The 24148-nt window shown below is 46.6% G+C and overlaps 1 protein-coding gene, 1 long non-coding RNA gene and 1 pseudogene across 2 annotated transcripts in view; 2 read left to right on the top strand and 1 right to left on the bottom strand.

The window, feature by feature from the left end:
- Positions 1 to 6652, bottom strand: part of LOC122201844 (deleted in malignant brain tumors 1 protein-like) — a gene marked incomplete at its 3' end in the record, with an annotated part of 44945 nt that extends 38293 nt beyond the window's left edge. Inside the window, exons 1-6 of the mRNA XM_042907808.1 lie at positions 6565 to 6652; positions 6187 to 6216; positions 5961 to 5993; positions 3925 to 3957; positions 2295 to 2448; positions 102 to 319 (exon numbers count right to left, since the gene is read on the bottom strand). Of these exons, the coding sequence (XP_042763742.1) occupies positions 102 to 319; positions 2295 to 2448; positions 3925 to 3957; positions 5961 to 5993; positions 6187 to 6216; positions 6565 to 6652 (556 nt within the window). The remainder of the gene's footprint in view (positions 1 to 101; positions 320 to 2294; positions 2449 to 3924; positions 3958 to 5960; positions 5994 to 6186; positions 6217 to 6564) is intronic.
- A 164-nt stretch (positions 6653 to 6816) lies between these two features.
- Positions 6817 to 22222, top strand: LOC122202747. The gene is made up of 3 exons (XR_006194860.1): positions 6817 to 6899; positions 11832 to 11988; positions 20734 to 22222. It is a non-coding gene; the product is annotated as an uncharacterized LOC122202747 (long non-coding RNA).
- On the top strand, positions 21783 to 21890 carry LOC122202939 (annotated as a pseudogene).
- Positions 22223 to 24148: the final 1926 nt, after the last annotated feature.

The following is a 24148-nucleotide window of genomic DNA, read 5'->3' as shown; positions in this document are numbered from 1 at the left end:
TTAAAAACTTAATTTCCAGCCCTTTTCTAATAGCAGGAGCCCTCAAAGTTAGAAAACTGTTCTGTCTTTTAAAGACCAAAAGCCTACTTGAAGCTTGCTACCTGACTCTCTTTCGCCTTGTGGAATCACGTTGAACATAGCATAAAAGCCAGTGTTGGTGATCATAGAATCACTTCGGAAGACCACTGTCATGATGTCTGAGGAGGAGAAAAATATCAGAGCTACTGAGGCACAGAACTTCCCCATGGACAGTGAGGCGATCCGGGGGCCATCGAAGATTTCAACGGAGTCGTAAGGGCATCCAAGGATATCCTCTAGGCTGGGGGGATCGAAGTGGAGGGTTAGTGGCAGATTAAAACTTCCTAGATCTAAAAGCTTAAAAAGTATGGCAATCATGGGATTAAATATTTGGATTTACTTTAAACTGCATATTGATATATAAAATATCAGTTAACTTCTACAGATGCCTTACTACAGAAGTCTTATTTTGTCTGAAGATTGTGGGAGGCTTATGGCTACAACTTAGTAATCACCAGTCACTGTCTACATGAAACATTAGAAAGACTAGTGTGCACTACAAATAAATTCTTACCAGGCCAATCACCCTGATGATCAGCATGTAAACATTACAACCAGATTTTCCTACCTCCATATTTCATGACATTTTTAATACCCCAAATCTTGGGGAGAAAAAAGTTAATTTTGTTTAATTTTATTTTTTTAATGTTTATTTTTGAGAGGCGGGGAGGGCAGAGAGAGAGGAAGATACAGAATCTGAAGCAGGCTCCAGGCTCTGAGCTGTCAGCACAGAGCTCGACCCAGGGCTCGAACTCACAAAAAGTGAGATCATGACCTGAGCCGAAGTCGGATGCTTAACCGACTCAGCTACCCAGGGGCTCCGAGAAAAGTTAATTTGAAAATAGAAAGGTCAGCATATAGAGAGTATCTGCACTTTGGCGATCTCTCACAAGGGATGTGTGTGAGGCTGGGGATTTTGAAGGAACTGTGTGATTTTGAAGGCACAGGTGACCTATAACAGGATAGACTTTGGAGGTGTGGGTTCAAGGTTCTCACTTCCTTGACTGCTCTCTGTGTCCTTAGGGTTTCAGTCAACAAAGAAAACATGTTTCTAGAACATTCTTTGGCATAGGGCATGCCTGACTCCATGGGCCGAGCAGTGTGTGCTACAGGTGGATTTTCATAGCATCTCCTAGTGTTGCTGGGTTCTCAGCATGATGTCTGTCACATACTACAAGAAGGTCTTCGGGGCGCCTGGGTGGCTCAGTCGGTTAAGCGTCCGACTTCAGCTCAGGTCACGATCTCGCGGTCCGTGAGTTCGAGTCCCGCGTCGGGCTCTGGGCTGATGGCTCAGAGCCTGGAGCCTGCTTCCGATTCTGTGTCTCCCTCTCTCTCTGCCCCTCCCCCGTTCATGCTCTGTCTCTCTCTGTCTCAAAAATAAATAAACGTTAAAAAAAAAAAAAAAGAAGAAGAAGGTCTTTGCACAGACTCTGCCCATAGAACCACGTGTCGGAGAAAAGCTGGAGCTTTGACATCAGACAGACCTTGCCAGTTAGCCTCAGGCAAGTTAGTTAACCTCTCTGAGCCTCAGGTTCCTCATCTCTAATGGAGAGGAGAAGGGTATATATCTTAGGGCTGCAGTGATGCTGGAATATGACAAAGCATACCAAGTACATTGTATAGAGCCTGGACACACAGCCAACGCTAAAAAAATGTCGGCTATTATTTCATGCCATGGAGATAAAAAATGGAGATAAAAAAGTGAATCAGAGAAATATATTCCCTACGTGTCAGAGATGAGGCCATGCCTTCACTGCCTCCTTTCACTTGGTGGCAACATTGAGAAGATGCCGGGCCTGGGGCTAGAGCAGGTGGGTCAAGTGTGTGTATGGAAAGCCTCTTACTGTTTGCTGAAAATTTAGATAAAGGAAAAAGGAAGTCTAAGAAGATAGGTATTGGTACCCATGGTAGAACAAGGGCAAAGCTGATAAGGAGGAATTGGGTGGCACCTTTAGAAAACAAAATCAAAAGAAGAACTATCATAATAAGGTTGAGTTAAATATGTAAATAAATCACTTATTGAATTTTTTAAACTAGAAGTAACTCTAGTTTTGATCACAAAATTAACTTGACCCTTAAATTGGGAAGAATTTTGCATTTTTCTGCCCCCCCCCCCCGGCCAAACGTTTCGGTCTAAATGAAATATCTTTATTCTGATGTCACAAACCAATATTCATATTTAGAGAGAATCTTCTCTTAAAAGTTTGTTTTCTTACTTCAGAGTTGGAATCATGAGTTCTATGCGGAATTTTTTAGCCACATGAATCTCCCAAACGCACTGGATGTCTGTTGGGTAGCTTTCTGGATACAGCGGACTGGAAAATGAGCCAGAGACACTAGACATGACCCCTCCACAAGAGCTAGTTCCTCCTGAAGCAACAGGAAAGAGGATGTCAGCATGTGCCCATTTGTGTGACTCCAGTAATGACCCACTCACACCCAGTGGTCTGGTTGAGTCAGGCAGCAGTCCACCTGGGTGGACACGCCCAGGCTGTCTGAACAGATCTTTAGCCTAAATGTCACCGGGGAAGGAGAGTCCATTCAATCTCATTCTAAAGGGGAAAGTGTTAATATATGGGAGTTCCCTGCCGTTTCCTCTCCCCTTACCATCTGATGAAGAAAATATTGTACTTTTCAGGTCTGTTCACTATCTCCTTCCTCTTCTATGGCAGAAAGATTCTTGCTTGCGGGGAGAGAGGCAGAGTGTATGTACATGGGGGGGGGGGGTTGGGAATGAGGGACACAGGGACAGAGGCTGTCAGGTCTGGGTAAGGTGTTAGTTGGGGAAGGTTTGGGAAACCGGAGGCTCCAGAACAACTTTGGGGTCTGATGAGTTGGAGAAAAGTTGTGGACTGTTGAAGGACGCTATGATGGGCACCCCCTGCCAACCACGTCTTCACTACTTTTTCTGGGTAGATTGTGTTTCCTTTAACTTAGTAGCTCCTGAGACTGAAACTTACAGGTTTTTAGATTTATAAGAGTTACACAAATGAACTCTAATTCTTCCATATTAGTTGTCATATTAATATAAATCAGTACACAAGCATACATACACGTGCACACGTGCACACTCATGCACACACACTTAAAGCGGCAGGCCACACAAGAAAGCAGAAATCTTAGAGTCATCAAGTTATTTTAGAGGAAATTTGAAAACACAACATGCGTTGTTAACCTTGTCCTTAAATTACTACGTTGCTTAATTTTCTTCTTTCCGTTTGTGCCCGACTCACTTGTAATGCTCCCAGAATCCCAAGACTCCTGGTCTTTCCTGCAACGGATGGCAGGAGGTGGGGATGTGCCCAGGCATCTCATCACTCTGCTGTTGGTCGGTTGTAGTTAGAACAACCAGGCTGGGTCAGACAGACATGAAACCCCCTGGGACTGGATTTCCTGAAACCTCTACAGGTAAGTTGGTGCCTGTCATGGGTGCCCCCTACAGGACTGTACCCAGAAAGCAGGCTGGGTACCCCTGGATGGGCGAACCACATTTCCTTCTAGTTTCTCGTCACCCTCCCACCTACCTACTCTGACCTGGGCAGATCCACTCCCTTTACAGCCTGCCCCTTTGGTTAAAAAGTCAGTATTTCAGGCCTTAGCAGTATTAATGAATGCCCTTTGGCAAGGCCGTGGTGAGGACTGAGAGGCTCCATTGACTGAGGTCCTGACTCCCCTGGTGTTCTCATGGCTGGGGCCATGACAAGACTGGAGTGGGTAGTGGACAAGCAGCCCCTCGCCCATGCTGTTCCAGCCTATCTGTGCCACATCCTAGGCACACTGCCTAGCATCTGCTGTGATGGCTCTCTTGGCATGGGGTTACCATTTCAATTTAAAACAAGTAACTACCTGTTATATGATCCTGAGAAGCTGTGGAAAGACCTAGAAGGAAAAAAAGGGAGAGGATGATGAATTTCAGGGGGAAAATACTGAGTTTCATCTATAAGCTAGTGAAATGTGAAGGGTTTTCTCTGAAATGTCAATGTACTTAGTGCAGACTGAGAAAGGGCTGACGGTGCTGAGTGAATATTTCTACCATCTTGTGGCAGATTAAAGAAGGCCATGCATTCTTGGACCTGCCTCCTGTCACAAAGTGGGATCTAGGTCTCCTCACCTGACCCTGGTGGCCTCTGTTTTGCCCAACAGAATATGGCAGAGGTGATACTGTGCATTAAGAGACTGGAAGCTTCCATTTATCTCTGGGAACAGTGGCTTGCTCATGGCACCCTGAGCCACCTTATAAGAAGTCTGACTACGCTGCTGCAGAGACTGTGTGAAGAGGCCCCAAGACTGCCTGGGGAGGAAGGGGGCCCTAGCTGAGCCCACGCTTCCAGCTGTCTCCACCAAGCACCAAGCATGTGAGTGCAGCTGCCCTTGACTCTCCAGACCAGTCTCTAGGTGAACAGCACCAAATGACCCTGCTCAGTGCTATGTGGAGCAGAAGAGGCTCCCATCTGCCCAGTGCCCGAAATCCTGACCCACAACAACATGACGTGTCACTGAATAGTCATTGTGTTAAACCACTATGTCTGTGGAGTAGCAACACATAGCCAGAATGGTTCCTGTCACTCAACACGGTCTTCCTCGTTTCCCCATCATCTATGTAATCTTCAGTTTACCTGAGTTACGGAAAAAGAGACAACTACAGGTAGGCCTTCATTTAAACATCCACGGCCCTTGACCCCATCCATAATGGCCCTTTAACTTTGGATGGCCCTTCCCCCTCTCTTGTGACCCCAACACATAAAGCTGGTCTGCCCCCCGCCCCGAGACACTCAGAACACATCAAGGTCTCCTCCAAGGAAGTGTCCAAGAAGGATGCTTCTGACAATACCTCGTGACTTGTGTAAGGTCTCTGAGGCTGTGCGGGGGCAGGCAGTTTCATTCAAAGGGCAAGAGATGGGGTCTGTAAAGTCCAGTTCGGCTACTTTCTTTCTTTCTTTTTATTTAAGTTTGTTTATTTTGATAGAGAGAAAGAGAGAGAATCCTAAGCAAGCTCTGCACTGTCAGTGTGGAGCCTGATGTAGGGCTCAGTCCCATGAACTGTGAGATCATGACCTGAGCTGAAACCAAGAGTCTGATGCTTAACGGACTGAGCCACCCAGGTGCCCCTCTGCTTCTTTCAAATCAAGTTATCTTGGGCAGGCTTTGGTTCTCCTTAATCCTTAGCTGCAAGAATTAAATAAATTAATTCATACAGAAACCCTAGCATCATGCCCTGCTGCTGTGCAAGTGCTCAGAAATGTCTATTGCAATGAAACAAAATGCCTTTTCATTTATCTCCAGTGTCATTTCATAATTTACATTGCATGTGTTGGTCTGTTTTTGCTAATCTTTTTATTACAGATGAATATCACTCAATCATTACATTACAAAATCTTTGAAAACAGGCAAAAGTCGTAAGATTTCCAAGAGCGTGTACTTTGTGGTCAGACTGACCAGTGTCAGTACTCGGTTCCACCATTAACTTGCTGAATGATCTCAGGAACGTTACTCAACCTTTCTGTGCCTCAAATGTCTCTTCTGTAAAATATAATATAAAATGCCTTTTTGCAGGGTTAGCCATAATCTGGGCAAAATGTCTCCCCATCTTTGTGCTCATTTTAACCTGTCTTTGTGTAGCCAGGGCCAGTGAAATGATGTGGTAAATGAGACTGGTGGCCAAGAACACTGACGATGTGGGTAGCCTTGGTACGTTGCTAACTTTCTATGTTTCAGTTTACCTACCTGGAAAAGTACTTGCCTCAAGGGGTTACCGGGAGGATGAAACAAGTTATACATATGACGGACTCAGAACAGTGCCTGGTTCTTAGCATTTATAAGTAAATTGGATATTATTAATATTATTAGAAAGTTGTCTAGACTAGAAAAAGATACAGACATACCTGGAGGGGTGGGAGGAGGCAGTTCTTCCGCACCTGAATGTATAAAGAAGGGTAATAGGTTGCTTACTTCAGTGAATCCAAAGCATGGAGGAGGTGGGTGGGAGATAGAGGGGAGAGGGTACAAATGGGGACTGAAGGGGAGACACAGGACTATCTGGGCACAGGACTCAGCCCTCCTCTGGCAAGATCCCTGACCGAGGGAGGTGGGACACAGCAGCTGAGTCACCTATGCCCCATGGCAGGCAGGGCTGGATTACTCATGGCCCCTCTTATGCTGAATCACGTGGATGACTTGAGAAAATGCAGATTCCAGCCCCCTTTCCCAAACTAGTTCATTGTGATCTCTGGGGGCGGGGCCCTGGACTCTGCATTGTAATGCCCCGGGTGGTGCTGGGGTACGTAAACATTCTAGACTTCCAGGTGCTGCTGAAGTGTGTGTGTGAGCCCAGTGCTTGGTGCAGAGCAGACGCTCAAGGATTATTTCATGCAAGAATGGGTGAATGGGTGGATGGATGCCCGTAGTTTTAGGGTGGATGGGATGCGTAGTTTCAAAATGTCTTCGAGAACAACATTAGAAATTATTGCCTGAGACGGCAGAGGCTACCTGAGCAGATGACACCGGCGTCCTCGTGGTGGCCACAGTTGTGCTCCGACCAGCCCGAGTGGGCGCACTGACCCAGGGAGCGCTCCATCCCAGAGCACTGTACATTGTCCAGGAAGATGTCTCCAGAGCCGGGGCCAAAGTGGGCCTTCCCAAGGGCGGACACAGCCCATCCACACCCCAGCTGTCGGCACACAACCTCAGCTTCATTGAGATCCCAAAGGTCGTCACACACAGTGCCCCAGGCCTCCTGGTGGAGGACCTCCACGCGTCCTGAGCACCGACCTGAGCCGCCCACCAGCCTCAGGTCTGGCCAGTCCCCTGCAGAGAGAGATCTGGTGAGTGTGGTCTCCATATGACCCACCTGAGGTTCACCGGCACCGGGCCTCTGAGGCCAGCAGGACTATGGGGTTGCAGAGGGACATGCCCGGTCTTGAGCCCTGGGACGTGTCCTCATGTTTCTCATGTGTTCCTGAGCTGCAGGGGGTGTGGTCTTCAGCCAGTTTAATTTCATTTGAAAGGTATTTATTGATTGCCTTTCCTGTTAGGCACTGATGCTGCTGCTATGAAACCAAGAGATATGATTCCTGCCCTCAGGGAGCCTAAAGTCCTTCAATCACATGCAGACACTAGGACCATGCTTTATTCCACCCTGCGATAAAAGTGGTGAAGGGAACAGGTGCTATGTTATGAACAGACCAAATGGGGCACCTGGAAGGAATCCTCTTAAAATGCTGAGAAGGCTAAATACCTAGTAGTGCAATTGCTGGGTTCTAGAGTAGTTCTATTTTTAATTTTTCGAGGAAACCCCATACTGTTTTCCAGAGTGGCTGCACCAGTTTGCATTTCCACCAACAGTGCCGAGGGGTTCCCCTTTCTCCACATCCTCCCCAACACCTGTTGTTTCCTGAGTTGTTAATTTTAGCCTACCCTAATGCTTATTTGAAGGGGTACATGCACCCCGATGTTTATAGCAGCATTATCAATAGTAGCCAAATTATGGAGAGAGCTCAAATGTTCATTGCCTGACGAATGGACAAAGAAGATGTGGTGTATATATATACAATGGAACACTACTTGGCGATGAAAAAGAATGAAATTTGCCATTTTATTTTATTTTTTTTTTTTTTTCAACGTTTTTTTTTTTTTTTTATTTATTTTTGGGACAGAGAGAGACAGAGCATGAACGGGGGAGGGGCAGAGAGAGAGGGAGACACAGAATCGGAAACAGGCTCCAGGCTCCGAGCCATCAGCCCAGAGCCTGACGCGGGGCTCGAACTCACGGACCGCGAGATCGTGACCTGGCTGAAGTCGGACGCTTAACCGACTGCGCCACCCAGGCGCCCCAGAAATTTGCCATTTTAAAGATGGGACTAGAGTATATTATGCTAAGTAAGTCAGTCAGAGAAAGACAGATACCATATGATTTCACTCAGATGTGGAATTTGAGAAACACAACAGATGAACATATGGGAAGGAAGGAAAAATAAGATAAAAACAGAGAGGGAGGTAAACCATAAGAGACTTTTGAATACAGAGAACAAACTGAGGGTTGCTGGTGGGGTGGTGGGTGCGGGAGGGGCTAGATGGGTGATGGGCATTAAGGAGGGCACCTGCTGGGATGAGCACTGGGTGTCACAGGTAAGTGATGAATCACTGGGTTCTACTCCTGAAACCAAGACTACACTGTATGTTAACTAAATTGAATTTAAATTAAAAAAAATTAAAAAACAAAAAACAAAAACTGAGAAGGAGTGGGCCAGGGAAGAGGTGAGGAAAAGCCTTTGAGCCAGAGGGAAAAGCATATAGTTATGCCAACAGACCCTGAAATGTCATTTCCCTCACGCATGTGTCTAAAAAGTATGGACTCACACACATACACACATGTGCGCACACACATACAGCCATTACCACGTGTGAAAAAGTCATAAATAATAATTCCAAAGGTGTGAAAACCTCTGCAGTTTAGACAGAGAATGAACTTAGAGCTGGGAGACAATAAATAGCCCAAGAAAAAAAATCAGGAACAGCAGATATTTGAGTCCTGTCAAGAAAAACTGTCACCTACCTGGATTATTAATAAGTGATTCTTCAGCATCTGTTTATATAAAGAATACATATGTCAGTATTTTTCAAAAATCCTGCCTTCCACTATTGAAAACAAAGGTTTTAATTACATCCATGCAAATGTTTATTGATCTGATAGGGGAAGGATTCATCCGAGGCCATAACAGAGAGCTCTCTCTCTCTCTCTCTCTCTCTCTCTCTCTCTCGGCTTGCTCCTGCATGGCAAGGAAACCACCAGGGGTATCACTTGAACTGCCGATTTTGTGGCAGATGAATGTGACTTTGGGGAGTCATGGGGGGAAACTCAGATAGGCAATAATCTTCCAGAACATGGAAACAGGAAAAACACACGGCCCATGGGGTTGCAACTAGGTCAGGTATGCCAGGCATCACAGGACGCCAAGAAGCAAACAGATGGACAGATGAACGCACCAACAAACAGACAAAGCTTTTAAGTATCACCTCACATGAAAGTCACAGGGAGCAGGTACTGACATCCGACAGAGCCTCTCCTCACATGAGCAACTCTAAGTAACAAGTTCCTGATCTTTCAAATCATACCAGGTATCACAGCTCTTAGTTTCGCAAAAGACATCTCATTGTCAGAAAGGGTTATCGATAGATGTTCCAGAGGTGACGTCCTCACTCCCTACTAGTGTTTTTCACACGAGTAAAGCCAAAGTATTAAAAAAAAATTGTAATGTCATAAGGCGATTAAAATGAGCCACTTTAATTCACCGATTCCCTTGGTGTGTTGAGTGGGGAAGATAGTAGTACAAATGAGCCAACGCGCAGTCCCTTTGGCAGGTATCTGCACGTGCTTTACAAAGACGGCTCGAATCCTTTCAGCCGTCCTGCAAGGCAGCAATCGGTCTCCAATTTTACAGAGGGAGAAACTGAGGCCCTGAGAGCTGAAGTGTTGCCCAAATGCCAGTCTGAATGTCAGCACCGGCTCTGGGATCCAGACTCAAGTCTGTCCAGCTTGACATCTCCTCACTGCCTCTGAATGGAAGACCTTTAGATAAACTCCTTAAAAATTCCCACTCCTGTATTTAAAGGGGCACCTGGGTGGTTCAGTCGGTTAAGCATCGGACTCTTGATTTCTGCTTAGGTCGTGATCTCATGGTTCATGAGTTCGAGCCCTGCATCAGGTCTGTCTCTCTCTCTCCCTCTCTCTCTGACCCTCCCTTGCTCATTCTCTCTCTCTCTCTCTCTCTCTCTCTCTCTCTCAAAATAAATAAATAAACTTAAAAAAAAATTCCCATAATTGAATATGTTCTTTGTACTTGTCAGTACTCAGCAAAGCACACCTACCTTTGGTGATTCTTACTACCAAATTAGAAAATCAGAAGGTTTTATTCTGGGAGGTCAGCAGTTAAAATCTTATATTTTTGACCGAGTTAGAAGAGATCAAACAAAAACCGAATGCCACCTGGTTGAGACCCCTGTCCCTGTCTCTGGCCTGCTCTGAATTCCAGCAGGGTGGTCTTAAAGCATGGTGGGGCTGGCAATGGTGTCTGAAAGAGGAGGGGCTACCTGAGCAGATGACACCGGCGTCTTCGTGGTGGCCACAGTTGTGCTCCGACCAGCCCGAGTGGGCACACTGACCCAGGGAGCGCTCCACCCCGGAGCACTGAAGGTTGTCCAGGAAGATGTCTCCAGAGCCCGGACCAAAGTGGGCTTTCCCAAGGGCGGACACGGCCCGTCCACACCCCAGCTGTCGGCACACAACCTCGGCTTCGTTGAGGTCCCAGAGGTCATCACACACGGTGCCCCAGGCCTCCTGGTGGAGGACCTCCACGCGTCCTGAGCACCGACCTGAGCCACCCACCAGCCTCAGGTCTGGCCAGTCCCCTGCAGACAGAGATCTGGTGAGCATTGCCCTCTGGGACACAGCACATTGCCGATGAGCTGGCTGAGCTCTCCACCCTGACACCACTATTAGGGATGGGCAACTTGATGAAACAGTCAGTCAACTAGTTAACCTCCTCGTTGGAGGTTAATACATAATCAAGATTGTCAAAGGTAACATTTAGCCTAAAACATTTATTAGTCGAGCATCTCTTGGGCCAGAGGTATGTGCCAATCTGTTTTAGCTAAATGCAGAAAGACAATGTAAATAATATTCAGTGATTTGTGGTTTTGTGAAGTGCGTTTGTATGCGTGTGTGTGTTTGTTCATCTTCACCTGTACAATAACTCAGGAGGTAAGCAGAAAAGTCCCCGTATAGCAGTTTTATCCATAAGGAAACTGAAAGTTGGAGAAGTCAACTCTCCTGATGCCAAAGTTCACTCTTTTTCTCTGCTATTCCATCTCACTGCCTCTGGAATGGCTCTGATGCCCACTCATTTTGAAAAAGGCGGTTAGTGATGCAGAGATAGGGCAACTATGAGCAGGACTGGCCAAATAAAGACAAGATAGGACCCCGCTAGAAGGCACTTGTAAGGTGCTCAGACTTGGATGACTCAAAAAACACTGAAGAAGAAAAAAAAAGCACTTTCCTCACCCTGGGATGCTAAAGCCAAAGAATCCCAAGAGTTTTGGATGCCCCCCCCCCCAATCTGCATAGGGTCAACTGGCCCCTTTGCAAATAGAGGAACTACTTACAGCAGTTTTAGTTCCTGTCCATGAGGTAGGTACAAATGCAGGTGCCAAGAGCAAAGAATACTTGGTAAACGAATGAACGCATCCCAGGGCTTACCTGGTCTTGCTGTCACTGTCTTGGGTGTTGTCATTGGGATTGCTGTGAATACAAGATGACACCCTTCAGGTAAAAAGGGAGGATGTGGGTAAGTCAAGATGGCCACCTCCCTTAAGCACCAAGATTCTGGTTGACTCTCCCTGGCATCTTTATAATGAGTGACCCCCCCCCCCCAATCAAACTCTGTTTACACGTGATCTTGCTATTCCTCATATGTGTGGGATCCAGCTGAAATGATATTGTCCTCCTCTTCTCAGCTGCTGGAAATATAACAACACTTAAGTTGTGCCATTCTGTGCCAAAATGTGAACATGCAGGGTGTCCTTCCAGGGAAAAAGGCATTTCTTCCATGTGCTGCTGTTTTGTTAACTTTCCCTAAATGGGGAATGCTTGATTAGGTGCGCTTCAATGTCTTTGATAAAAGCAAGGAATTGAGAAATCAAATTGACGGTTACCAATTTACAGAGACCCAACTGTTGGTATGTGTCACTTGGTTCCACAGTGAATGAGCATCAAACTTGTGCAAGATGTGTGCAGACAGAATGTCTCGGCTAGCTGGACGGATACGGGGAATTCAGAAACGTAAGAGAGAGATCAAACTATGCAAATAAAAGCACCAGCAGTGGGGACAGAGGCAGACACACGAAGGAAGAATGAAGGTAAAGTGACAATAGTAAACGTGACTCACTGATTAGATGTGGGGTCCGGGAAACCGCCTCTGCAATGATAGAGAAACCTCATCAGTAACTGTTCAGTCACAGTGACAGTGACTTTCTCTGATCCACTTTGTGACACAGAGCATCTCCTCTCTGTTTCACGGCATATTTCCCAAGCTTGCTACTGAGCCTCCCCAGCTCCTGCTAACAGAGTGGGAGACTGGTCTGAACTGTGGTTCAGACTGACTGGTGGACCAGGGTGGATGCTAGAACTGCACCTGAGGTCCGTGAGGTGGCCTTTTTTCTCTTAGTGGTAAATAGTGAAGGACCCATCTGTGGGTGACCTCAGGACAATTACTGAACCTCTTATGCCTCAGTTTCCTCATCCATAAAAGGAGAAGAACCATGGGTTCGTGTGAGGATAAGGAGGGAACGCATATAAAGTGCTTACAGTGTTGCCCGGCATGAAATAGGCGTTCGGTAAATGTTCGTTGCTATTTTGATCACCTTCGTTGTGCTTACCAAACCTTGAGAACCTGGGTTTCATCAGAAACCAACCTTGGCTTAGCTTCTGTCTGCCTTCTGGCTGCAAGTCCTATACACCCCATCTCTGTGCTCATATGGCTCCCTCACCTGCTGTGCCCCCTCCCTATTTCTCGACTCACAGCTTGGCCAGGCTTAAAGACAAACGTAAGGCTGTTTCCTCCTATGTTTCCCTCATGTGTACAGCCTGCGTGTCTCTCTCTCTCTCTCTCTCTCTCTTTTCTAATGTTTTTTTGCTGAGATGCATGTGTGGGTGTCAGTTTAGTCTATTCTAGTCTATTCTATTTGTTTGCCTTCATTTAGTATATTCTACTTGTCCTCTCATTGCATCATGTGCTCGTCTTGAACTTCTAGGTTGTACCCAAGCCCCTCCTAGGCTGAGACCACACCTTCTTTTAAAGGTGTAAGTTTGAAACCACCCACCTAGTACTAGATCCAGAGTAACTCCAGAAATGGCTTCCTAATGGGCTGACTGCAATGAGGTGTTTATGGGACACCAGATCCATGGTGAAGTTGCCAAGTATTCAGCACTTATGATGCGCCATCACTGTGCTAAGGGCTTTACTTGTGTCATTTCAGGTAAGCCCCACAACAAGCCTAGGAGGTAAGCTTCTCTTATTCCCATTATAGGGGGAATGGATTGAGGCACAGAGAGGTCAGGTCTCTTGTCCAGCATTAGAGAGTAAGCAGCTGGCTCTAACTAGACCCGAGGCGGGCCGTCCAGCTCTCGCTCCAAAGTTCCTGCTCCTAACCACCATTCATACCTTTGGCTGCAGAATAATAATAAGCGATGAAGTTTTTCCCTATGTTGTTGAAGCTTCGGAAGTACACGAGGGTCAATGAGCTGGAGGAGGACGCGAAGGTGAGGTAGGAACCAGAGCAGGTCTTCCCCAGGGACTTTGCCGAGGATGGAGGGCCATCCAGGATTTCAAAATATTCATTGGTGCAGTCGAGGCTAGGGAAGCAAAGACAAATGGCTGCCTCTTGGCCTCCCCATTAGCGGATCTTGGAGGTAGCCATGAGGCAGACCCTTTCTTTCAAGACAACGAAGCTGGGGCAGATTAAAAGCCTGTCAGTCATTTAAACATAGTTTGGGTTCTTTTTATCCCACCTTTTCTTAAGGGGATGGGATTTTCCCTGGAAGAGGGAAGAGGAGGCTGAGACAACAGATGGACACCTGCTGATGCCTGGGACTGTGGGTGCCTGGAAGCCCAAGGCCAAGGCCGGGCCAAGCAACGGCCTGCCTGTGGGACATGGCTTCAGGTTGCAAATAACTTATTTACAAACTTTACAGGAGACCTGCCCAGAGGTGCCCAGCTTGCTTTGTGCAAGTCATACGATCTGTCAGCTCTTGTTCTACGTTGTGGGGTTTTGTCCAGATCCCTGGTGTTAGAGTCAGAAGACCATTTCCATGCCTTGGCCTCATGAGTGGTGCCCTCTAAGTCATATTTTTTTTTAAAAAAAAGGTTTTTTTTTTAATGTTTTACTTATTTTTGAGACAGGGAGAGACAGAGTGTGAGCAGGGGAGGGGCAGAGAGAGAGGGAGACACAGAATCCAAAGCAGGCTCCAGGCTCTGAGCTGTCAGCACAGAGCCCGATGTGGGGCTCGAACTCAGAAACCGCGAGATCATGACCTTAGCCGAAGTCAGACGCTTAACCGACTGAGCCACCCAGGCGCCCCAGTCATCTTTTTTTTTTTTTTTTTCAAGTCTACTTATTTATTGAGAGAGAGAGAGAGAGAGCACAAGCAGGGGAGAGGCAGAAAGAGAGAATCCCAAGTAGGGTCTGTGCTGTCAGTGCAGAGCCCGACGAGGGCTTAAACTCATGGACTATGACATCATGACCTGAGCTGAAATCAAAAGTCAGACACTTCACCGACTGAGTCACCCAGGTGCCCCTAAGTCATCTTTTGATTAAGCAAAATTCAAAAGTAATAAATAATTCAAGTTGTTCCTGGGAATTAATTTCCATAAGACACTCATTTGCAAATGACATCAGACTTGACTACTTACAATATTAAAACCTGAAATTTCTTAATTTATTAGGTCTGTTGGGGGGGTGTCTGCATCTTTAACCAGACACTGAAACATACATTCCTTCTCTCTCTCTCCCTCCCACCCTCTCACTCTCTCTCTCTTTCTCTCACACACGTGTGTGCACGCACACACACACACACCCACACGTAGATGTAGGAAATGTTGAGAGCAGAATAAGATATGTAGCCCAGCCAACAGTATTGTATTACTTCCTGATTTGACATTGTCCTACAGTTATATAAAAGCCACCATTGGGGGAAGCTGAGTGATGTGTATGCAGGACTCTATGTATTGTTTTTGTGACTTCCTATATGTCTACAATTATTTCAAAATTCAAAATTCAAAAGGGTGTGAAGGACTCTTTTGCTTATGAGAATCAAGCATGGGAAAATGCTTGGAACTTTAAACTGCACATGTACTTAAATAATGTACTTGTGACTTACTTAAGATACGGAAATGCCAGCAGTATATGATCAGATGCCTTTGCCTTGATTTCCCACACACAGGTTATGTTGTCATGCATTTCATTCCGTGGGGGATTCCTAATCGCTCCAGATGAGTTAGCGATAATGCTGCCACACTGAGATTTTTCTAAAAGCAGAAAGGTATTTTAGAATTTCAGTCTTTTTCATTGTTCAGTTCATTCATTTTGTGATTTACGCTTTATTTTCCTTTCATTTTTTTTTTTCCACAAAAAAGGTCTCGTGGGTCGTTACCTTGTGGGTATTGTCTTAAGACATATCAGACACATAAACCAGTCTAAAAACTCTTGGAAACTTAGGAAATTAGGGCATGAAAGTGTCAGAGTTTTGAAACATCTCTCTCTTTTTTTGAGAATTCTACCACTGACATGGTCTTACGGGGCAGAGCAGTTACCCAATATCAGTCAGAATCTTTCCCTCTGGTTACTCCCTAGTGGTGGGTTCTGCGGCTTTGATTTTTGTCAGGCCACCAGTAGTAATGAGTAAGCAGCTTCATTTTCCCAATTAAAGCTGAGCCTACATGGAGCCTGTATGTGTATGAAGATGTCAGTGTTCCATCTGTCATCTGTTATAATTTATTAAAATTACGCTATTAGAAATCCACTCGGTAGTGAGAACTTTCCCTGAGTCATCCACCCCTCCAACATTGACATCATTCTGTGTCTGCCTGTTCACAACCTGTCCATTTGTTTTCCCATCTGCTTGTCTGTCTGTCTATCCATCTGTCCAATACTCAGCACAAAATTAAAGATAACACCTATGACAGTGGCATTCTCCATCAGATTATCTGTCTGTGTGAGAACTGGACCTACACTTGATTGGCTCTGGTCATCTACCCGTGTCTCTTCCATAGAAGGACCAGCCAGGCCCTCCAGGCATCAGTATTATTTTAGTCCTTTATCTCCAAGTGGTGCTAAGAAAAGTTTAGTGAAGCTTCTGGAATCCCAAGATACAGGCAACAAGAAAGGGGGGGGGGGATGGAAATGGAAGATGAAAGAGAAAGGACAAACAAGGAAGACAGAGATTGTCAGAGAAAGGAAAAGGTGGGGAAGAAGAACAAGGTCATTATGGAGGCAGCTCTCTGAAATGATGCTCTTGGGTAGCGGCCTGGCAACATTGCTGTGTTAAGAGCTGCAATGTCCTTCACATGTAGTGCCCGTGGTGGAGACCACACAGGCCGGCATTACTTGATTATTTGGACTGCCTTCTTTGACTACACAGAAATGGAACTGGAACTGTAAATTTATCAGCCTTCATTATTGGACACTTTATTCAGAACATGAGTTCCGAGGGATGAGCCAGATAGGGCAGTAGTATTTTTGCTCCCTTTCCTTGGAGAACCACTTCAGGGCTTGAGCTGGAAGATGGTGGTCAGAGCAGCCAAGGATACCAAAGTCTCACCTGCCATCATTGTTCCTGCTGTGAGGGCCAATGGGTGATCTGTCAAACACACACAGGACATGTGGCTCATCAGCTGGTGCTGAGGTCCCCATCCCATCTGCACATGATACTCTGAAGCAGCTCATAACAAATACAGTGTGGGGTCCCTCCTAGAACTGCTAAGTCATCTCTGGAGGCAAAGGCCAGAGCATGTTGGGGATGTTAATATGTAGGAGATGGAAGAAGCACTGATCTAGATCCTTCCCAGATTTTGATAAATTATCCTCTTGTCAGACACACAAATGAGATATCTTAAAATTCAGGGATTAAAAAAACTAAGGACATGAAATTCTGGCACCCGTAGACAACTCCAGTGACCCAAGGGCACTTCGAGGTAAGAATAGGAAAAGGCACTGATTCATCCCTTCTTTTGACCTGGTGAGTCAGCACTTAAGGATGCTGCAGATCCTCCTTTGTGTCCCCCGGAGACCCTTTCCTGGGACCAATGCATTCCCACCTGCTAGACAACCCAGGAGGCAATGTGCCTGAGGCTTTATCAGAGCTTTTCCACTCAGCCTTACTTATGACCCATTGTCCGACCCAAAGCTGAGGGCAGGGCATCAGGGAATGTGGGAGATTGAGAAGGAGAGATGGCACTGGCATGGAAAACTCTGGGTGCTGGCGCTCAGAGCATGCAGGAAAACCAACGGCAAAGGCGGCTCTGGGGGCACCAGGAACAAGGCAGAGGCAGGGAGAGGGTGGGGATAGAATTGGGTCACCTTGACTGTGGCCAGGTCCAGCCCACCAGCCATCTGCCCCTGGGCAGGAAGTGTCCTTCCCCACCTCTTATGTTTTCACCACCCCCTACCCTAGCCACCCATATCTCATTGCCATTACATTGCAACCCCCAGAGCTGACAACCTGAAAGTGCTATGCAGAGGTCTGGGAAATTTAAAATCTGCTGCCTCTGTGTAAAATGAGGAAGAAGTAGAAAGTGAGGCTGGATCAGATGATTTCTAAGGTACTATCCATTTCTCCCACCAGACAGTCAGGTGACTCCGTGTGTCCCAGGCACTCCACTGGCCTGGAGAATGACATATCCAACTTCCAGCAGAACCTCTTCCCCAAAGTTTGGGTAAACTGCACATGTAAATATTTCCTTCCTTACCTGGTGGTGTGGCCATAGAATATTCAGCATCTGTAAGTGTGAAGGGTTAAGATATCTGCTGTAAGCAAATAACGTATTGGTTCTTTCTCAATAGCTACATTTACGTTGTCTTTTGAAAAGTACTGTCTTGGAAAGAGCCAAGGCTGGGCTCTGCCAGGGAGGGGAGCAGGGGTTTACCTGAACAGATCACGCCGGCATCTTCTCCGTGCCCACAGTTGTGGGAAGGCCAGCCGATGTGGGAGCACTCCTCCAGGTGCTGTTCATCCCCCCTGCAGCGCACATTGTCAAGGAGGATTTTCCCAGATCCTTCCCCAAAGTGGGCCTCACCTGGGGCTGAAATGGCCCAGCCACACCCCAGCTGCCTGCAGATGATGTTTGCTTCTGACAGATCCCAGAGGTCATCACACACGGTCCCCCAGACTCCCCGGTAGAAGAGTTCCACGCGGCCTGCACACCTCCCGTGGCCACCTACCAGCCGCACGGGGGCCCAGCCTCCTGGGGAAGAACCAGGGGTCAAGGGGTGATGGCCACTCGCTCTGCCTTTTGATGACCAGACTATCTGATACCCAACCTAACTTTTCTTACTTTCTATGACTTTGTTATTCACACTCTTCACGCTGTCGTGTGAGATCCCATGCCATTCTCCACGTGCGTCTGCTTTGAGAAGCCTCTAATGTCTCCCTTATCCACACTCTATTTAAGGCCGCTTGCCTGTGGTAGAGTATTTACCAAAATGACCACAGTTCTTCTCTTCCCAATCTCCCTACTCTTTACAATGTGACATTGCAGCTCTGCCCAAGAGGTTCTAAGCTGGTGGCCTGGGACTTGCATTGGCCAGTAGAATATGGCAGAAGTAATGGTGCACTCATGTGAAACTGAGGCCTCAAGAGGCATGACAGGCTTCAGTTTACTCCCTGGGAACACTGAGGTAATCATGCGAATAAGCTTGAGCTAGCCTGTGGGTGACAAAAGACACATGACCTCATTGCCTCCGTTACCTCCGATAACAGCTATGGAACTATAAGACATGTGAGGGAGGCCATCCAAGGCCAGGCAGTCTTCACCTGACTTGCTGGATAGTCACAGATGCATGAGCAAGCCCAGCCGAGTCAGCCAAGACCAGCCAAGCCTATCTTAGATTGGCAGAGCTGCCCAGGTGACCCTTAGACTCATGAGCAATGATAAATGATGGTCATTTTAAACCATTGTGCTTTGGGATGGTTTTACATGGCAATAGATAATTTACACACTTGCTTATCTGTTAAGATAAGTTACTTTTTGTGGTGACCATTTTGCAACATATACAAATATGGAATCATTATGTTGTAGACCTGAAACTAATACAATGTGATATGTTAATTATACCTCAATTTAAAAAAATGGATGTAAAGAAGAAAGCTTGGGCAGATATATAAAAAATGTAAACTTATAAAAAACACAAAAAAGAAAGATGTGGAGTGTGAATTCATGTGATTGAACTCACAGAGCCAACAATGGCGCCTTTGGTAATCACCACGCCCTCAAAGCCATGGCCAACGGCCAGGAGCTATGGCACCTGCTGGGCACTATTCTACCAGGGATGCTCAAACCCTGAAGAGTGATAATGGCTCCTCTCTCTCCTTCCTGAATCTTTTTTCTTTTTCTTCTTTTTTTAAATGTTTATTTATTTTTGAGAGACAGAGACAGAGTACGAATAGGCAAGGAGCAGAGAGAGAAGAAGACACAGAATCTGAAGCAGGCTCCAGTCTCTGAGCTGTCAGCACAGCTTGAACTCATGAACCGCGAGATCATGACACGAGCAGAAGTCAGAAGCTTAACCGACTGAGCCACCCAGGTGCCCCCCTTTTTTAATCTTTTGACTGTACAGATAGATTAAGAGACTCAGGAGTCCAATGTTTTACTCCTACCTTATCTGACCTCAGACTAGACCTAATTTGTAAAAGAAAAAAAAAAAACTCAGGGCTGAATATCCTAAAATATTGCTCATCCCTGATCACAGCAGAAAACCATCTCAAAGAGCCAACTCACTGTTCACTAATTCTGTATGGTTATCGGCCAGCCCTAAGTTCTAATTTGGAACACATGTTAATGTCTCCAACCCTGCAGCTCATAGGGAGTCTATCTGGTTTCTTCCCTGCTTGACATAATCCCATTGCCCCCTCATCCTTCAAGTCCTGCCAAGAACCCTTGGATCTGGATGGAGACCCTCTTCTGGGAGCCTATGGCATTCTGTGCTTCCCCATTAGAGTATTCACCACACTTTTTGGTAACAGTTTCTTCCCCCCTCTTCCCATGGACTTAACTTACTTGAGGATCAACTCTTTTTATTGCTATCTATAACCCCAGTGACATTATGAATCCTTAGTGACATATATTCATTCACTCATTCATTGTTGAATGAACAAAGTTGTTCAGAAGACATATCATAAAGAGAAACAGTCTTACCTGGAGGTGCAGAAGAAGGTGAGTGTTGAGTCACTGATGTGGGAAGTAGGTTCTCATAGGCTGTTGGTGGGTAAAAAAGAAGGATGGTCATCTGGGAGCAGTCAAAACATTGGGAGAAGATACAGTTGCTTCAAGGCGTCATCTGCCTTCTCCCAGGATTCACCAGGAATAACCACGACACTGTATTCTAAGTCCAGGACCTCACAGCCACAAGATCTTCACTTAGGACAGAGCATGGTATTATTGCCTGTTGATGAATGAACATGCACTACATGGCCATCAGAAAAGCAAAACTCGTGGACAATTTGCCCTGTGTGACCTGCCGTAGGAGAGATCATCAGTTGGCCATCATCTCTTTCTTTGCTGCCTTCTCTCCATGTGTGTCATGACATCACCTGAACAAAGCAAGGAGATTCACAAAGCAGTTCCTGGAAGTGGAGTGCAGGAGAGAGAGGAGGGCATCAACTCTGAAATGCACCAGAAATCTTTGAGGGCAAAGAAACTATTTTACATCTTGATAGTGGTGGTGATTATACAGCTGCACACAATCACCCAAATCCATCCAACTGGACCTGAAAATGGGTGAGTTTTATGGTGCACAAATCAAATATTAATTAAAAATATGATGGGTTGATGGATGAATAAAGGGATGATAGACATATTGATAAATTTATCGTGTGATCTAGGTAGGTAGGAGCTCATTTTCAAATCCTTCAAATTCTGCTGCATATTTGAAAATCATCACAATAAAATGTCAGATGGGAAAGGGTCCCCCAATTTCTAGTACAAGACCTACATCTCCGTCCTTCAATGACCAACTCTCACTTGCCACAGTGCCACACACTTCATTCAGCCAATCCACGTGGCTGCTGATCCTCTCCTTGTTAGTCACAGAATGTCAAAGGCATAGAATTTTATGGATCCTGGACTCCAATGTGCCTGTTCTAATGACATGGAGAGTGAGGGCCAACGTCATTCACCTGGAGAGAGACCAGCCAGGATCAGATTCCTTCAGCTCAGGCCCTTTGGCTCCCACCCCCCTCCCCCCCACACAGCCTCCCTTAGTTGGCATTTGACCAAAAGAAAAGATTGTGTGAGTGCCTGGCACCAGTGCTTGTCTGGTGCCAGGCGTTTTGGGCATTGTCACATGCAATTCTCAATTATTCAATTCTCTATGTTATTCTGACTCCTACGAAGAGAAATGAAGATGAAACGGGATCAAGAGATGACATCACTTGGCTGAGGTCGTATAACTGAGGGTGAGCATATGCCATGTCTGCCCCTCCCATTAGGGTGCAGACCCCGTGAAGGAAGAGCACTGGGGGGAGGGGTTTGACCTCTGCTGTGGCTCCAGTGTTTACCGGCACAGAGTTCAGCATGTGGTGGACACTCAGTCAATATCCATGAACAGACAGATGGGTGAATAATGAAGCTGGGAACCAAACCAGGATCTGACTCTAAACCTCACACCACGTCTAGTAGATGAGGCCAAATGTAAGACGGGTCCTACCTGGGGGCAAAGCAGCTGTGGACTGAACACCTGTCAACATGGAAAGAGACTGAACATGTTATTGTGTCTTATTTAGTGATTATTTACTGGTAACATTCTAGTTTTAGGGAGCTTGGAGGCAGACAGAAGCAGAGACCATGCCCTTGAGGATCTTAGCATGTCCTGGGGATTTGAGCCATGAGACCAGTCAGCAAATGCTGAGCGTCCCAGGGGAGCTTCAGAAGGCAGTGCTCATCGCTTCTCGGCCTTTTGGCTAAGATCAAGTGTAGTATCTGTTCTTATCAGAAGGCAGTGCTCCCCCAGGGACCTTAGATGTTGAGGGGTATGGCTCAGGACCAGCCAGGTGTATCCTGGCAGAGCTTGTCATTCGTAGGAACGTTATCCCAGCTGCCAGAGGGACAGAATCAGGAAAGATTCTGTGAGGCAGAGTGTCAACTGGAAAGACACATAGGTTTGGGAAGGTCACCAGGCTTAGACGTGGAAGGCTTGGAACACCAGCTGACAAATTTGGCCCATCACCAGAGGTAACAAACTCAAACTCGAAAGTTTCCAAGGGCCGTGGGAATAAAACAAGTAAGGGGTTTGAGTGACGGGGACTGTGTGAACTGGAAAGCTGTTTCATGACCAAAGAGTCAGCTCTTTCTCAGATCCAGTTGGTGAACGTAATAAAAGAATTTGTTGTTTTGAGCTTTAACTTCTGTTTATACTTTTTTTTTTTCACAAACGGAAGAATTTGGATTTTTATGCCAGATAATGTGTTTTGGCTGAGTTCGAGTTCAGCCTGAATTTTCAAACCAAACAGGTCACATCTGAGCCTGGATCTGTGATCATGAGCCATACTCAGCAATCTGCAGCCAAGGGGATGGTCAGGTCAATGCACAACTTTGAAAGCGTGTAGACAACACCGGTGGCCTGCCTTGATCCACTGACATTTCTGGACCGTGCTGGCTGTGTGTGTGGAGAATGAGTAGTGAGGGGATAACAGTAGCCTTCCAAGTGAGGACTGACAGTCAGCACCTCACCTGTGCAGACGACACCAGCATCCTCCAGGTGCCCGCAGTTGTGCCCGGCCTCACCCCTGTGCACGCACTGCCCCAGGTGACTCTCGCTGCCCGCACACTGCAAGTCGTCCAGCAAAATCTTCCCAGAGCCTGCCCCGAAGTGGGCCCCCGTGGGTGCTGCCACGGCCTGGCCACACTGCAGCTGGCGGCACACGACTGTGGCCTCGGCCAGGTCCCAGAAGTCATCACACACGGTCCCCCATGTGCCCTGGACGAGAACCTCCACTCGGCCCGAGCACCTCCCTGTGCCATTCACCAGCCTCACGGTCATGGAAGCTCCTGGGGAGACAGAGCAGCGGGATATTGTGAGATTGACCTTTATTTATGTCAGCATGTTGCCTTGATCCTGTTACAGTGGGCCGATATACTGCTGTTGTCATAATTCCTCTGGGTTGAGCAGATAGAGAGATCAATGGTCTTGGAACATCAGTGCTGGACTTTCTCCTTCCCAGAAGTGCCAGAAGACCCCAATGAACAGCAACATCTGGCTTCTGGAGGGGGAAAGGCAGAGGTCCTTGGGTCTCAGCCTTGCACACGTATCCCTGTCCCACTGACGGCAGAAGAACTTCAGGGAATCCTTGACTTGAGGGCCATCTGGATGTGATGGCCATGGCTTTGTGGACAGCTGACCAGAGTATTTCCATGGGAGTTGCCCAGTACGGTGTAATCTGGAGATTAAAGAGTGCTCTTTCTTGCACTAAAGACATTTCTTTGCCGCCAGCACAGTGGTATTTTTAACCATAGAACATTCCCTTAATGCCTAATAGGGGAAAAAGTTGATAGAGTTCACCCCTCAGGATTTACAATCAGTGACAGGATGGAGAAACCACACACTTTGCGCTATCAGGGCAAGTAAGAGGGATACCTCTAGGAGTCTAACAACACTATTGGTGACAGACATTTCATCTGCTTTGAGAGATCAGTTTATGTAGGACTGGCTTTGAAACAGGAAGATGATTTCTGCAGGTCGATCATAAAGGAAGGAGGTTCGCCCCAGACAGAGTGAAAGGAGGGGCAAGTTCACGTGGAAGGGAAACCTGTAGGGGCTTCAACTGCAACATGATTTGACTAAATGAACTCATTTCCTCTCCTTCCACAAGCATGTGAAAGGCCTTAAAATGTAATCTGCAAGGACAGAGAAAACGGGAAGAATAGGAAGAGCTGATGGGAAAATCCCAGCACGTTCTTTTTAGAAACTAGAGACCAGAGAAACCTCGTAGGTGATGTGTTTGGAGGAAGAGAATGCCAACCAATGTAGGATTGAGGTGCTGGCAAAGAAGGGCATAGTGGTCAATTGTATTTTCTAAAGGTGTCTACAAAATCTCTCCCGTTCCTCGAGCCCTCTGGAATCTTGACAGTCCCATGTCGGAAGGAGGAGTCTCTGTATCATCCCTTCGTAAAACCAGGTGGGCCTTTGTGACTTTCTTGACCAATGGAGTGTGGCACGAGCCAGGGTGAGGGAAGTGCCATGCACTTGGGCTCTATTTCCTCAGGGGACTGTCTCCCGGAACCTAGCCACGACCCTGGGAGAAAGGCCA

This window comes from Panthera leo, chromosome D2 (assembly GCF_018350215.1).
Source record: "Panthera leo isolate Ple1 chromosome D2, P.leo_Ple1_pat1.1, whole genome shotgun sequence".
In the NCBI taxonomy this organism is placed as follows: domain Eukaryota; kingdom Metazoa; phylum Chordata; class Mammalia; order Carnivora; family Felidae; genus Panthera; species Panthera leo.
Note: the sequence above shows the minus strand (reverse complement) of the source record. Positions and strands in the feature narration are given on the sequence as shown.